General features: G+C 42.9%; 1 protein-coding gene across 1 annotated transcript in view; it reads right to left on the bottom strand.

Annotated features, from left to right (window-relative positions):
* tsg101a (tumor susceptibility 101a) overlaps nt 1-12,817 on the bottom strand; it is a 31,376-nt gene that overhangs the window by 5,447 nt on the left and 13,112 nt on the right. Inside the window, exons 5-7 of the mRNA XM_013131250.4 lie at nt 12,553-12,679; nt 7,082-7,139; nt 6,813-6,907 (exon numbers count right to left, since the gene is read on the bottom strand). Coding sequence (XP_012986704.1) covers nt 6,813-6,907; nt 7,082-7,139; nt 12,553-12,679 — 280 coding nt within the window. The remainder of the gene's footprint in view (nt 1-6,812; nt 6,908-7,081; nt 7,140-12,552; nt 12,680-12,817) is intronic.

Here is a 12,817-nt window from a genome sequence, read left to right as displayed (position 1 = left end):
ACCATTACACCACCACCACCAGCCTGCACAGTGATAACAAGGCATGATGGATCCATGTTCTCATTCTGTTTACGCCAAATTCTGACTCTACCATCTGAATGCCTCAACAGAACTCAAGACTCATCAGACCAGGCAACATTCTTCCAGTCTTCAACTGTCCAATTTTGGTGAGCTCGTGCAAATTGTAGCCTCTTTTTCTATTTGTAGTGGAGATGAGTGGTACCCGGTGGGGTCTTCTGCTGTTGTAGCCCATCCGCCTCAAGATTCTGCGTGTTGTGGCTTCACAAATGCTTTGCTGCATACCTCGGTTGTAACAAGTGGTTATTTCAGTCAAAGTTGCTCTTCTATCAGCTTGAATCAGTCGGCCCATTCTCCTCTGACCTCTAGCATCAACAAGGCATTTTCGCCCACAGGACTGCCGCATACTGGATGTTTTTCCCTTTTCACAGCATTCTTTGTAAACCCTAGAAATGGTTGTGCGTGAAAATCCCAGTAACTGAGCATATTGTGAAATACTCAGACCGGCCCGCCTGGCACCAACAACCATGCCACGCTCAAAATTGCTTAAAATCACCTTTCTTTCCCATTCTGACATTCAGTTTGGAGTTCAGGAGATTGTCTTGACCAGGACCACACCCCTAAATGCATTGAAGCAACTGCCATTTGATTGGTTGATTAGATAATTGCATTAATGAGAAATTGAACAGGTGATCCTAATAATCCTTTAGGTGAGTGTACATGATTAGATACAACAATTTGCATAACAGTTATACTAATCTTGTGAAACACTATCAATCAAATTTATTTATAAAGCCCTTTTTACAACAGCAGTTGTCACAAAGTGCTTTTACAGCGACAACCGGCCTTAAACCCCAAGGAGCAAACAACAGTAGTGTTGAATTTCAGTGGCTTCCCTAAGGCGGCCTAAATTTTAGGAAGAAACCTAGAGAGGACCCAGGCTCAAAGGGGTGACCAGTCCTCTTCTGGCTGTGCCGGGTGAAATATTAAGAGTCCAATTGGAATAATTAATACATTTATTTGGGCTAAATCCAGAGTCTAGGTCAGAAGTATGACCAGATGGACAAGGACAGGGACAGCAACTGGACCCCCAAACCAGGTACTCCGCAGGTGTGGACCAGGACCTCATGTCCTCCTAAAGTTTAAAGTATTGCCAGCAGAGTACAGCCCAATTGCACAAGTGCGCAACAGAGACACAACAACAAGCCAGTGACTATTCCCCCGCAAGGCATTGGAGGGAGGGCATCCCAGTGGCGATGAGCCCACCTGGCAAGACAGCAAGGGTGGACAGTATCAAGCCTACTGGTCACCTTCACGCCCCCAGGCCAGGCTACACCTAATTATAAACCGTGCTGTAGAGATGAGTTTTTAGTAGACAGTTGAAAGTTTGCACTGAGTTTGCATTTCTAACTTTAATTGGCAGATCATTCCACAGTAGCGGAGCTCTATGAGAAAAGGCCCTGCCTCCAGCTGTTTGTTTAGAAATTCTAGGTACAATTAAAAGGCCTGCATCATGCAATCATAGGTTACGTGTAGGTATGTATGGCTGGATCATTTCAGCAAGGTAAGTAGGAGCAAGTCCATGTATTGATTTATAGGTTAACAGTAAAACCTTAAAATCAGACCTAACCCTAACAGGCAGCCAGTGTAAGGACGCTAGGACAGGAGTAATATGTTCTAGTTAGGATTCTAGCAGCCGTGTGCAGCACTAATTTAAGTTTATTTATTGATTTGTCAGGGTAACCGGAAAGAAGAGCATTGCAGGAATCTAGTCTAGAAGTAACGAAAGCATGGATCAATTTTTCTGCAGCAGTTATTGATAGAAAGTTTTAGATTTTTGCAATGTTTCCAAGATGAAAATAAGCAACTCTTGAGACATATTTTATATGTTCATCAAAGGAAAGGTCAGGATCAAGGGTAACGCCAAGGTTTTTTACAGTTTTTTGGGATACGACCATGCAGCCGTCGAGGTTCACAGTGAGATCTGCGAACAACGCTCTGTGTTTATTGGGTCCTAAAACGAGCATTTCTGTTTTTCTTGAGTTTAAGAGCAAGAAGTTCTCTGTCATCCACTTCCTAATATCTGAAACACATGCTTCCAACGTAGCTAATTTTGGGGCTTCTCCATGCCTCCATCCATCATCTTCCGCTTTATCCGGGGCCGGGTCGCGGGGGCAGCAGTCAAAGCAGGGACGTCCAGACTTCCCTCTCCCCAGACACTTCCTCCAGCTCTTCCGGGGGTACACCGAGGCGTTCCCAGGCCAGCCGGGAGACATAGTCCCTCCAGCGTGTCCTAGGTCTTCCCCAGGGTCGCCAACACGAGCTCATCCGCAAAGAGCAGAGACGAAATCGTGTGATCCCCAAACCTGACACCCTCCGGCCCCTGGCTGCGCCTAGAAATTCTGTCCATAAAAATTACGAACAGAACCGGTGACAAAGGGCAGCCTGCCAGAGTCCAACATGCACTCGGAAAAAAGTCAGACTGGCAATGCGGACCAAGCTCCTGCTTCAGTCAAACAGGGACCTGACAGCCCTTAGCAAAGGACCCAGGACCCCATATTCCCAAAGCACTCTCCACAGGATGCCGCGAGGGGGACAGTCGAATGCCTTCTCCAAATCCACAAAACACATGTGGATTGGTTGGGCAAACTCCCATGAACCCACCAACACCCCGTAGAGGGTATAGAGCTGGTCCAGTGTTCCACCACCCCGGTCTGCCATCCCAGAGGCACTGTCCCCGACCACCACGCGATGTTGCACAGGCGTGTCAACCAAGACAGCCCCACAACATCCAGAGACTTGAGGTACTCAGGGCGGATCTCATCCAACCCCGGTCCCTTGCCACCGAGGAGTTTCTTGACCACCTCTGTGACTCCAGCCCAGGGGATGGACGAGTCCACCTCTGAGCCCTCATCCTCTGCTTCCTCAATGGAAGACGTGACGGTGGGATTGAGAGGATCCTCGAAGTACTCCTTCCACCGCCCGACGACATCCCTAGTTGAGGTCAACAGCTGCCCACCTCTACTGTAAACGGCGTTGGTAGGGCACTGTTTCCCTCTCCTGAGGTGCAGAACGGTTTGCCAGAATCTCTTCAAGGCCAGCCGATAGTCCTTCTCCATGGCCTCACCGAACTCCTCCCAGGTCCAAGTCAGGTGCCTCAGGAGTCCCACAAGCCAACCAGGCCTGATAGGACTCCTTCAGCTTGACGGCATCCCTTACTTCCGGTGTCCACCACCGGGTTCGGGGATTACCGCCTCGACAGGCACCGGAGACCTTACGGCCACAGCTCAGAGCGGCCGCTTCGACAATGGCGGTGGAGAACATGGTCCACTCGGACTCAATATCTCCAGCCTCCCTCGGGATCCAGTTGAAGCTCTGCCGGAGGTGGGAGTTAAAGATCTCTCTGACAGGAGACTCGGCCAGAAGTTCCCAGCAGACCCTTACAGTATGCTTGGACCTGCCGAGTCTGTCCAGCTTCCTCCCCCGCCATCGGATCCAACTCACCACCAGGTGGTGAGCAGTTGACAGCTCCGCCTCTCTCTTCACCCGAGTGTCCAAGACATTCGGCCGCAGGTCAGATGAAACAACAACAAAGTCGATCATCGACCTGCGGCCTAGGGTGTCCTGGTGCCACGTGCGCTGATGGACACCCTTATGCTTGAACATGGTGTTCGTTATGGACAAACTGTGACTAGCACAGAAGTCCAATAACTGAACACCACTCGGGTTCAGATCAGGAGGGCCGTTCCTCCCAATCACGCCCCTCAAGGTGTCACTGTCGTTGCCCACGTGGGCGTTGAAGTCCCCCAGTAGAACGATAGAGTCCCCAGTCGGAGCACTTTCCAGCACCCCTCCCAGAGACTCCAAGAAGGTCGGGTACTCTGCACTGCCGTTCGGCCCGTAGGCACAAACAACAGTGAGAGAACTATCCCCGACCCGTAGGGGCAGGGAAACGACCCTCCCGTTCACCGGGGTAAACTCCAACACATGGCGGCAAAGCTGGGGAGCTATAAGCAAACCCAAACCAGCCCGCCGCCTCTCACTCATTGAAATATATAACTGTCTCATCAGCATAACAGTGAAAATGTACATTGTGATTTCAGATTACATCGCCCAAAGGGAGCATATGCATTCACCTAAAGGATTATTAAGAACACCTGTTCAATTTCTCATTAATGCAATTATCTAATCAACCAATCACATGGCAGTTGCTTCAATGCATTTAGGGGTGTGGTCCTGGTCAAGACAATCTCCTGAACTCCAAACTGAATGTCAGAATGGGAAAGAAAGGTGATTTAAGCAATTTTGAGCGTGGCATGGTTGTTGGTGCCAGATGGGTCGGTCTGAGTATTTCACAATCCGCTCAGTTACTGGGATTTTAACGCACAACCATTTCTAGGGTTTACAAAGAATGGTGTGAAAAGGGAAAAACATCCAGCATGCGGCAGTCCTGTGGGCGAAAATGCCTTGTTGATGCTAGAAGTCAGAGGAGAATGGGCCGACTGATTCAAGCTGATAGAAGAGCAACTTTGAATGAAATAACCACTCGTTACAACCGAGGTATGCAGCAAAGCATTTGTGAAGCCACAACACGCAGAACCTTGAGGCGGATGGGCTACAACAGCAGAAGACCCCACCGAGTACCACTCATCTCCACTACATGTCCATCCCTTTATGACCACCATGTACCCATCCTCTGATGGCTACTTCCAGCAGGATAATGCACCATGTCACAAGCTCGAATAATTTCAAATTGTTTTCTTGGAAATGTCAATGAGTTCACTGTACTGAAATGGCCCCCACAGTCACCAGATCTCAACCCAATAGAGCATCTTTGGGATGTGGTGGAATGGGAGCTTCGTGCCCTGGATGTGCATCCCACAAATCTCCATCACCTGCAAGATGCTATCCTATCAATATGGGCCAACATTTCTAAAGAATTCTTTCAGCACCTTGTTGAATCAATGCCACATAGAATTAAGGCAGTTCTGAAGGCGAAAGGGGGTCAAACACAGTATTAGTATGGTGTTCCTAATAATCCTTTAGGTGAGTGTATACTGAGAACAATAATGGGCCCAGAACCGAACCTTGTGGAACACCAAAGCATACCTCTGACTTGTCAGAGGACATGCCATCCACACTAACAAACTGATATCTTTCAGATAAATAAGATTTAAACCAGGCTAGAACATGTCCACGTAGCCCAATATGGGTTTCCAGTCTCTCTAAGAGAAGAGAGTGATCAATAGAGTCAAAAGCAGCACTAAGATCAAGAAGCAACAGAACGGATGCGGAACCTTTGTCTGAGGCCATTAGAAGGTCATTTGTTACCTTCACGAGTGCAGTCTCAGTACTATGATGGGATCAGAAACCGGACTGGATCATAAATGTTATTTGTGTTCAGGAAGGCATTCAGGTGTTGGGAAACACATTTTTCTAAGATTTTTGAGAGGAACGGGAGGTTCGATATTGGCCTATAATTGTTTAATATGTCAGGATCCTGATTCTATTTTTTTTAGAAGAGGCTTAATTTCCGCTATTCTTAGTGAGTTTGGTACACATCCAGAGGAAATGGAGCAATTTATTATGTTCAACATTGGCTGACCTAGCACACGAAATCGCTCCTTAAGTAATTTTGTTGGAATCGGGTCTAGCTGACAGTATGTGGTATTAGAACTCATGACACATTCAAAAAATTTCAAGTGTCCCCATTGACATCTGGTCAGGGAGGGTCAGGACATTGAGGACAACTGAGATTTTGAGGACCAAAACTTTTTAAGGAGGAGTCAGTTATTTGTTTTCTAATGGTGATGATCTTTTCATCAAAGTAGTTAATGTATTCATTAAAACTAAAGTGAAGACCCACTTCATTTGTTGAGCTTTGCTGTTAACTTTGCAACTGTATCAAATAAAAAAAATGTCACCTCAATCAGGTTGGAGAAATAAGCTGATCGTGCAGACGTGAGTGATTTTCGGTATTGTAGTGTACCGTCTATCCAGGCCAGTCTGAATACTTCCAACGTGGTGGAGTACCACTTTTCTGGAGGCTTGCTTAAGTGCTCTAGTATTGTCTGTGTACCAGAGAGCATGTCTTGTTGCGCATTTTAGTTTTTAGTCGTGCAACCGTGTCTAATGTATTTCGCAGTATTGAGTTTAGATCCTCAATTTGAACGTTTACAGATTTATTTTCTCTGTCGTTAATGAGCGAACGTGTAAGAATATCAAGAAATGTATTTGTTGTCTGAGAATTCATAGTACGGCTTTTGAAACTCATTGTTTGCGGAGCAAGTGGATTTCTTGTTTTAACGGTAAATGTAATAAGAGTGATCAGATTATCCAGGATTTTGGGGGGAAATTATTAGATCTACAATATCTATTTCTCGTGACAGGACTAAATCTAAGGTGTGATTGTGGCAATGTGTTGGACCTGAGACATCTTGGATAAAACCCATTGAGTCAATTATGGCTTCAAAGGCTTTTTGAAGAGGATCATGGGACTTTTCCATATTAATATTGAAATCGCCACAAATTAGAATACTATCTGCCATGACTACAAGGTTAGACAAGAATTCTGGAAACTCATTGAGGAAGATTGTGTATGGCCCGGGGGGCCTATAAATAGTAGCTATGTAAAACGATTTATCAGCACCAGCATACAAAACAGTATTTACAGCATGTTAGATAGATAAAAAAAGTCAGGCATCTTATTTGTGTGTGGACATTTTGACACTCAGATTAGCCAAGCATTTGGATTTAACATCAATTGACAGACAGTAGAGCATTGTGATACATACCGACATTGGAGGCAGGAGTCTGGGAAGCATAGTGTGTAGTGCCACCTGTGGCAGGATATGAGTTTCCACCAGGGTACTGGTAACCCGGATAGCCACTGGAGTGAAAACATCAAGCATCACATAAATCAGCCAACGGCCAGCCAGTTTCAGATGTTTATTTAATGTATTCAGCTAAGTGGCTTACAAAATAACAAGCAAACTTGTCAGAATTTGTTTGCTGAACGTATGAAAAAAAATTATGCTCAAAGGCTGGCAGCCAGACATCTTACCCAGGGTTGGGGTTTGGTCCATACTGGGAGACCGCTGGCATACCCGGCATATAGGATGCTGTGGATGGATGGGGAGAGGCAGTGTGTCATACATGTGAACATCACTCAGCTGCATATGTCTCACAAGAATGACATCTAAAGTAAGACAAGAGTACTGCAGAGTTTGAGAAATAATTTTGTCTCCCATTCCTCTCTGAAGTATTTTGATAGAATATTAATCCTTACCTTTCCTATATGCTACTTGAGTTCAAGGTCTGCACTTTTATAAAAATGGTATACAAATGTAAATGACCCCAGTTGTGCTGTAAAGCTTAAAGGCATCAAATCTATAAAACAGCTTAGACTGCAAGAGGCCACTAGAGCACAAGGTAGCATTGTTGACAACTTTCTGAGGATGCTCTATATTAATACAGAGTATACACACCACTGTTCAACATTTTGGGGTCACTAGGAAGAGCCTCTGCTTTTCCATTTCTCTGGACATTTTATTTCGCTTTTCCAGTGTTTGCTGGAAGGTTAGCTGCTGTTGTGGTTCTGCACTGCTAGCTTTAGCATACTAGAACTCTGCGCTTTGTTGTGTCTAAAGAGGTTTGATCAAAAGATGTTTGATCAAATTGCTTGTGTTAAATTTGTGTTTTCCCTTTCCTCCTCATGACAATTTAGCAGAGCATGCACTTTGCTTTACTAGTGTCATTGCTGACATCTTCACGCTCTACCAATCTGAATTCAATACTTATGCGGCCAGAGGTAACACAAACATTGAGTTTAACTTAATATGTTTCCATGAGGTGGTATTGGCATATTTCTATGTAAGCCCAGTATCGAACGGATACCCAAAACTGGTATAGGTGCATCCCTAGTACAATTACTGGCAGAAATTAAGGCTATTCTGTTCGAGAAACAACCATATTCAATGCCGAGAAACTGAAGAACGCACGCAACGCTGTGCAGTTCTCCCTTCACAGAGCAGCGTAAACTTGCTCTAACCAGAATAGAAAGAGCAGTGGGAGATCCCGGTGCACAACGGAGAAAGAGGACAAATACATTAGTGTGCCTAGTTTGAAAAACAGATGCCTAAATGGTTCTCAACTGCAGCTTGATTAAATATCCAACTTGTGGAAGGTTCTTCAGGCCGCATGGGGTGAAATCTCTCAACAAATTGACATATAGAATGCCAAAGGTCTGAATGACAATTATTTCAATAAAAAAATATATTTTCTAGCCATGTCAGTGTATATTTCCTATACATTTTGCTATATTTCTTATTCAAACATTTAATGTACCTTTTCATGGAAAACAAAGACATTTCTAAGTGAACCAAAACTTTTGAAAAGTAGTGTATATACAAACCCGATTCCATAAAAAAGTTGGGACACTGTACAATTTTGAATAAAAACAGAATGCAATGATGTGGAAGTTTCAAATTTCCATATTTTATTCAGAATACAACATAGATGACATATCAAATGTCTAAACTGAGAAAATAAGTTGATTTTAAATTTCATGGCATCAACACATCTCAAAAATGTTGGGACAAGGCCATGTTCACCACTGTGTGGCATCCCCTCTTCTTTTTATAACAGACTGCAAACATCTGGGGACTGAGGAGACAAGTTGCTCAAGTTTATGAATAGGAATGCTGTCCCATTCTTGTCTAATACAGGCTTCTAGTCGCTCAACTGTCTTAGGTCTTCTTTGTCGCACCTTCCTCTTTATGATGCGCCAAATGTTTTCTATAGGTGAAAGATCTGGATTGCAGGATGGCCATTTCAGTACCCGGATCCTTCTTCTATGCAGCCATGACATTGTGTATGTATGTGGTCTAGCATTGTCATGTTGGAAAATGCAAGGTCTTCCCTGAAAGAGACAACGTCTGGATGGGAGCATATGTTGTTCTAGAACTTGGATATAACTGTCAGCATTGATGGTGCCTTCCCAGATGTGTAGGCTGCCCATGCCACACGCACTCATGCAACCTCATACCATCAGAGATGCAGGCTTCTGAACTGAGCGCTGATAACAACTTGGGTTGTCCTTGTCCTCTTTAGTCCGGATGACATAGCATCCCACTTTTCCACTTTGCCACAGTCCATTTTAAATGATTCTTGGCCCAGAGAAAACGCCTGTGCTTCTGGATCCTGTTTAGATACGGCTTCTTTTTTGACCTATAGAGTTTTAGCCGGCACCGGCGAATGGCACGGTGGATTGTGTTCACGACAATGTTTTCTGGAAGTATTCCTGAGCCCATGTTGCGATTTCCATTACAGTATCATTCCTGTATGTGATGCAGTGCCGTCTGAGGGCCCGAAGATCACGGGCATCCAGTATGGTTTTCTGGCCTTGACCCTTGATTGTTCCAGATTCTCTGAATCTTTGGATGATATTATGCACTGTAGATGATAACTTCAAACTCTTTGCAATTTTTCCTCTGAGAAACTCCTTTCTGATATTGCTCAATTTTTCACCGCAGCATTGGGGGAATTGGTGATCCTCTGCCCATCTTGACTTCTGAGAGACACTGCCACTCTGAGAGGCTCTTTTTATACCCAATCATGTTGCCAATTGACATAATAAGTTGCAAATTGGTCCTCCAGCTGTTCCTTATCTGTACATTTAACTTTTCCAGCCTCTGAATGTGAACACATTCTATGGTGAAACATTTCAATGCTGAGTGGCCTCAGGATGACACATGGACTACTTTGCAAAGTAGCCATAAGCTTGATGTTAGGGTGTCTATAAGAAAATGTAAATGTTTTTTAATAAATTACCTTTTTATTGTTCATTGGATTTTTTTATTTTTTATTGCTATAATAAATTACTAAATCTTTACAAACAATTTTGGAAAGGTACAACCCCGTTTCCATAAAAGTTAGGACGCTGTGTAAAACGTAAAAACTGAATGCAATGATGTGCAAATCATTTAAACTTTATACAATACATATTGCACAAATACAAAATATAAAATGTTGAAACTGAGAAGTGTTTGTTTCTTGAAAAATACATGTCCACTTTGAATTTGCTACCAGCAACCTTGTTGGCTTAGTAGAATTTCGCTAAGTACTGACTAAAGAAGAAAGGCTTTATAACTAGCTACTTATGTTCTGGGCATGTAACGTATTAACAGTTGTGTGAACTTTTGTAGTTAGTTCTTTTTGAAAGCAAACAATGAATACAGTATCTCACAAAAGTGAGTACATCCCTCACATTTCAGTAAATATTTGATTATATCTGTTCATGTGATAACACTGAACAAATTACACTTTGCTACAATGTAAAGTAGTGAGTGTACAGCTTGTATAACAGTGTAAATGTGCTGTCACCTCAAAATAACAACACTCAGCCATTAATGTCTAAACCGCTGGCAAAAAGAGTGAGTAAACCCTAAGAAAGAATGTCCAAATTGGGCCCAATTAACCGCTGAATAAATACATTTATTTGAACAGTGAGACAGAATAACAACAAAAAGATCCAGAAAAACACTTCAAAAATGTCATAAATGTATTTGCATTTTAATGAGTGAAATAAATATTTGATCTCCTCTCAATCAGAAAGATTTCTGGCTCCCCGGTGTCCTTTATACAGGTAACAAGCTAAAATTAGGAGCACACACTTAAAAGGAGTGCTCCTAATCTCAGCTTGTTACCTGTATAAAAGACACCTGTACACAGAAGCAATCAATCAATTAGATTCCAAACTCTCCACCATGGACAAGACCAAAGAGCTGTCCAAGGATGTCAGGGACAAGATTGTAGACCTACAGCCTGGAATGGGCTACAAGACCATCGCCAAGCAGCTTGGTGAGAAGGTGACAACAGGCTCTTTTGTAGGATAAACCTTTCTTATTGGAGGGTATTGACTGTGTAATGGTTGGTTATGACCACTGGCCATTCCTATGTATCCTGGCATAAAAGACTTAACTCCGTAATCATTGGAGAGGAAATAAAAGAAGGTTAAAATCGTAGCCTCATGCTGAATAAAGATGACTCTCCCCTGACTTCCGGTTGCATACATTTTGTTCATGTAACAAAAATGGACAGAATCTAACACAGGGTTCCTTATAAGAGACCACAGCAAATTGAACATTTCTGTTCCTCACTCAAAACTTTCCTTTTCAACTTTTTTGGAAAGGAAAGAAAAAGGTAAAGTGGTCTCTTAATTTCTTCCGGAGCTGTATGTTTTAAATAGCAATAAAACACAAATGTTATGATCCTCAACAATGTTTTTTTTATTTAAATTAGACAGCACAATCTTTGTGAACTGAGCATATAGGCTAGAATTAGGGATGTTGCAATTATTACATAATAATAATGTAAATAATTTGAGCCAGATCGCAATAAACTTTGTAGACAATCTTTGTGCACAATATTTTGATTCTAAAATCATGTTTCCAATTTGAATAAGGGATTTTGAAGCCAATGTTAGAAATGTCTCAACAAATACCATTATGTCCATTTCCATAGGAGTGTTTGAGAACTCTGCGGAAAGTTAGAGGCACAGATCATTAACTGAAACATTTCTTTTGGTTCAAAATTTCAGCATGTTTAAATCTAGGTTAGAATTGTTTTGGCAATGCACTTCAAGTTAGCCTAATTTAGCAACATTATTATTTAATAGACAAATGCATTCCAGTTGCTTATTTGTCACATTAATTCTAATCGACCAAATACAGTAAGTCGAACTGCCATTTCCAACCATATTTCTTAATTAGATAATGCACATTAAAATGTATGGATATAAATATATGTTTTCCCATTGCATACTAAACAATGAAATACGTTTTGCTACATAAGGAAGAATATTTCAAATAACTAGGCTATTTCAAATAACTATGCTTTTCTGTGGTCTTGCTGGCCTCAGTTGCACCATCACTTGTATGTTTTTTAAACTGCTTCGGGGATATCTGCTTCACCTTCGACACTTCAGCCAAAATGGTAGTAACACATCTGCCTACCTCTTGGACATGTTGACAGTGTCTTTGGTTCTGGTACAGCATCGGGTGGGTCTGTGTTTGAGCGGAAATTGTCTGCAGTTGTGTGTGTGGGGTCTGACTTGCCAACAGTCCTGCGCTAGGATACTTTGTTGGCGACCCCTGACTACAGAAGTTGTGCGGTACATACCCCATGAGCCGGTGTAATAGACTGGATTTATCATAATCTACAGACATGACATTAAACAAGCAAGAAACCGTAAGGATTATAAGACTCCAGTTCCCTGAAGCAAGCAACTGCACTGTACTGGGTTACCTTTAAGCCCGGGCGAATTACTTGAACCCCCCCATTGTCACTGTATAATTTGCACTCTGCCTGCACAACATATTGAGATTAACTTTTAGGTATGTAATTTAGATTATAAATGCAATGAATCAGAGAGTATGACTTTAGCCGTTTTTGGTAAGGGACAAAGTGACCAAGATGAGTTTCTACAGGTAACTTCAGCCTACTGAATAATGTCACACTGAAAAGGTAACTTACGGTTGGGGGGTCCGGCAGCCTGGAAGGTCTGGTATGGGGCCTGTGAGGTGGGGCGAGAAAACACAGGGGGCTCCTCCCCAAAGACCACGATCATCACCTGGATCAGACCATAAAGGTCAGACTGGGGCTGGGAGAAAGAGAATTCCACACAATAAATATATTAACAGACAATAACTCAAGACATCACCTCACACAAGGAATATGAGATCATCCCATCACTTTCTTAATGCGACCTAACATTTGGTTCCTTATTCCGCTATTATCT

The sequence above is a fragment of the Esox lucius genome, chromosome 19 (genome assembly GCF_011004845.1).
Source record: "Esox lucius isolate fEsoLuc1 chromosome 19, fEsoLuc1.pri, whole genome shotgun sequence".
Lineage (NCBI taxonomy): Eukaryota > Metazoa > Chordata > Actinopteri > Esociformes > Esocidae > Esox > Esox lucius.
The sequence above is the reverse complement of the archived record's forward strand: the minus strand, read 5'-3'. Positions and strand labels throughout refer to the sequence as shown.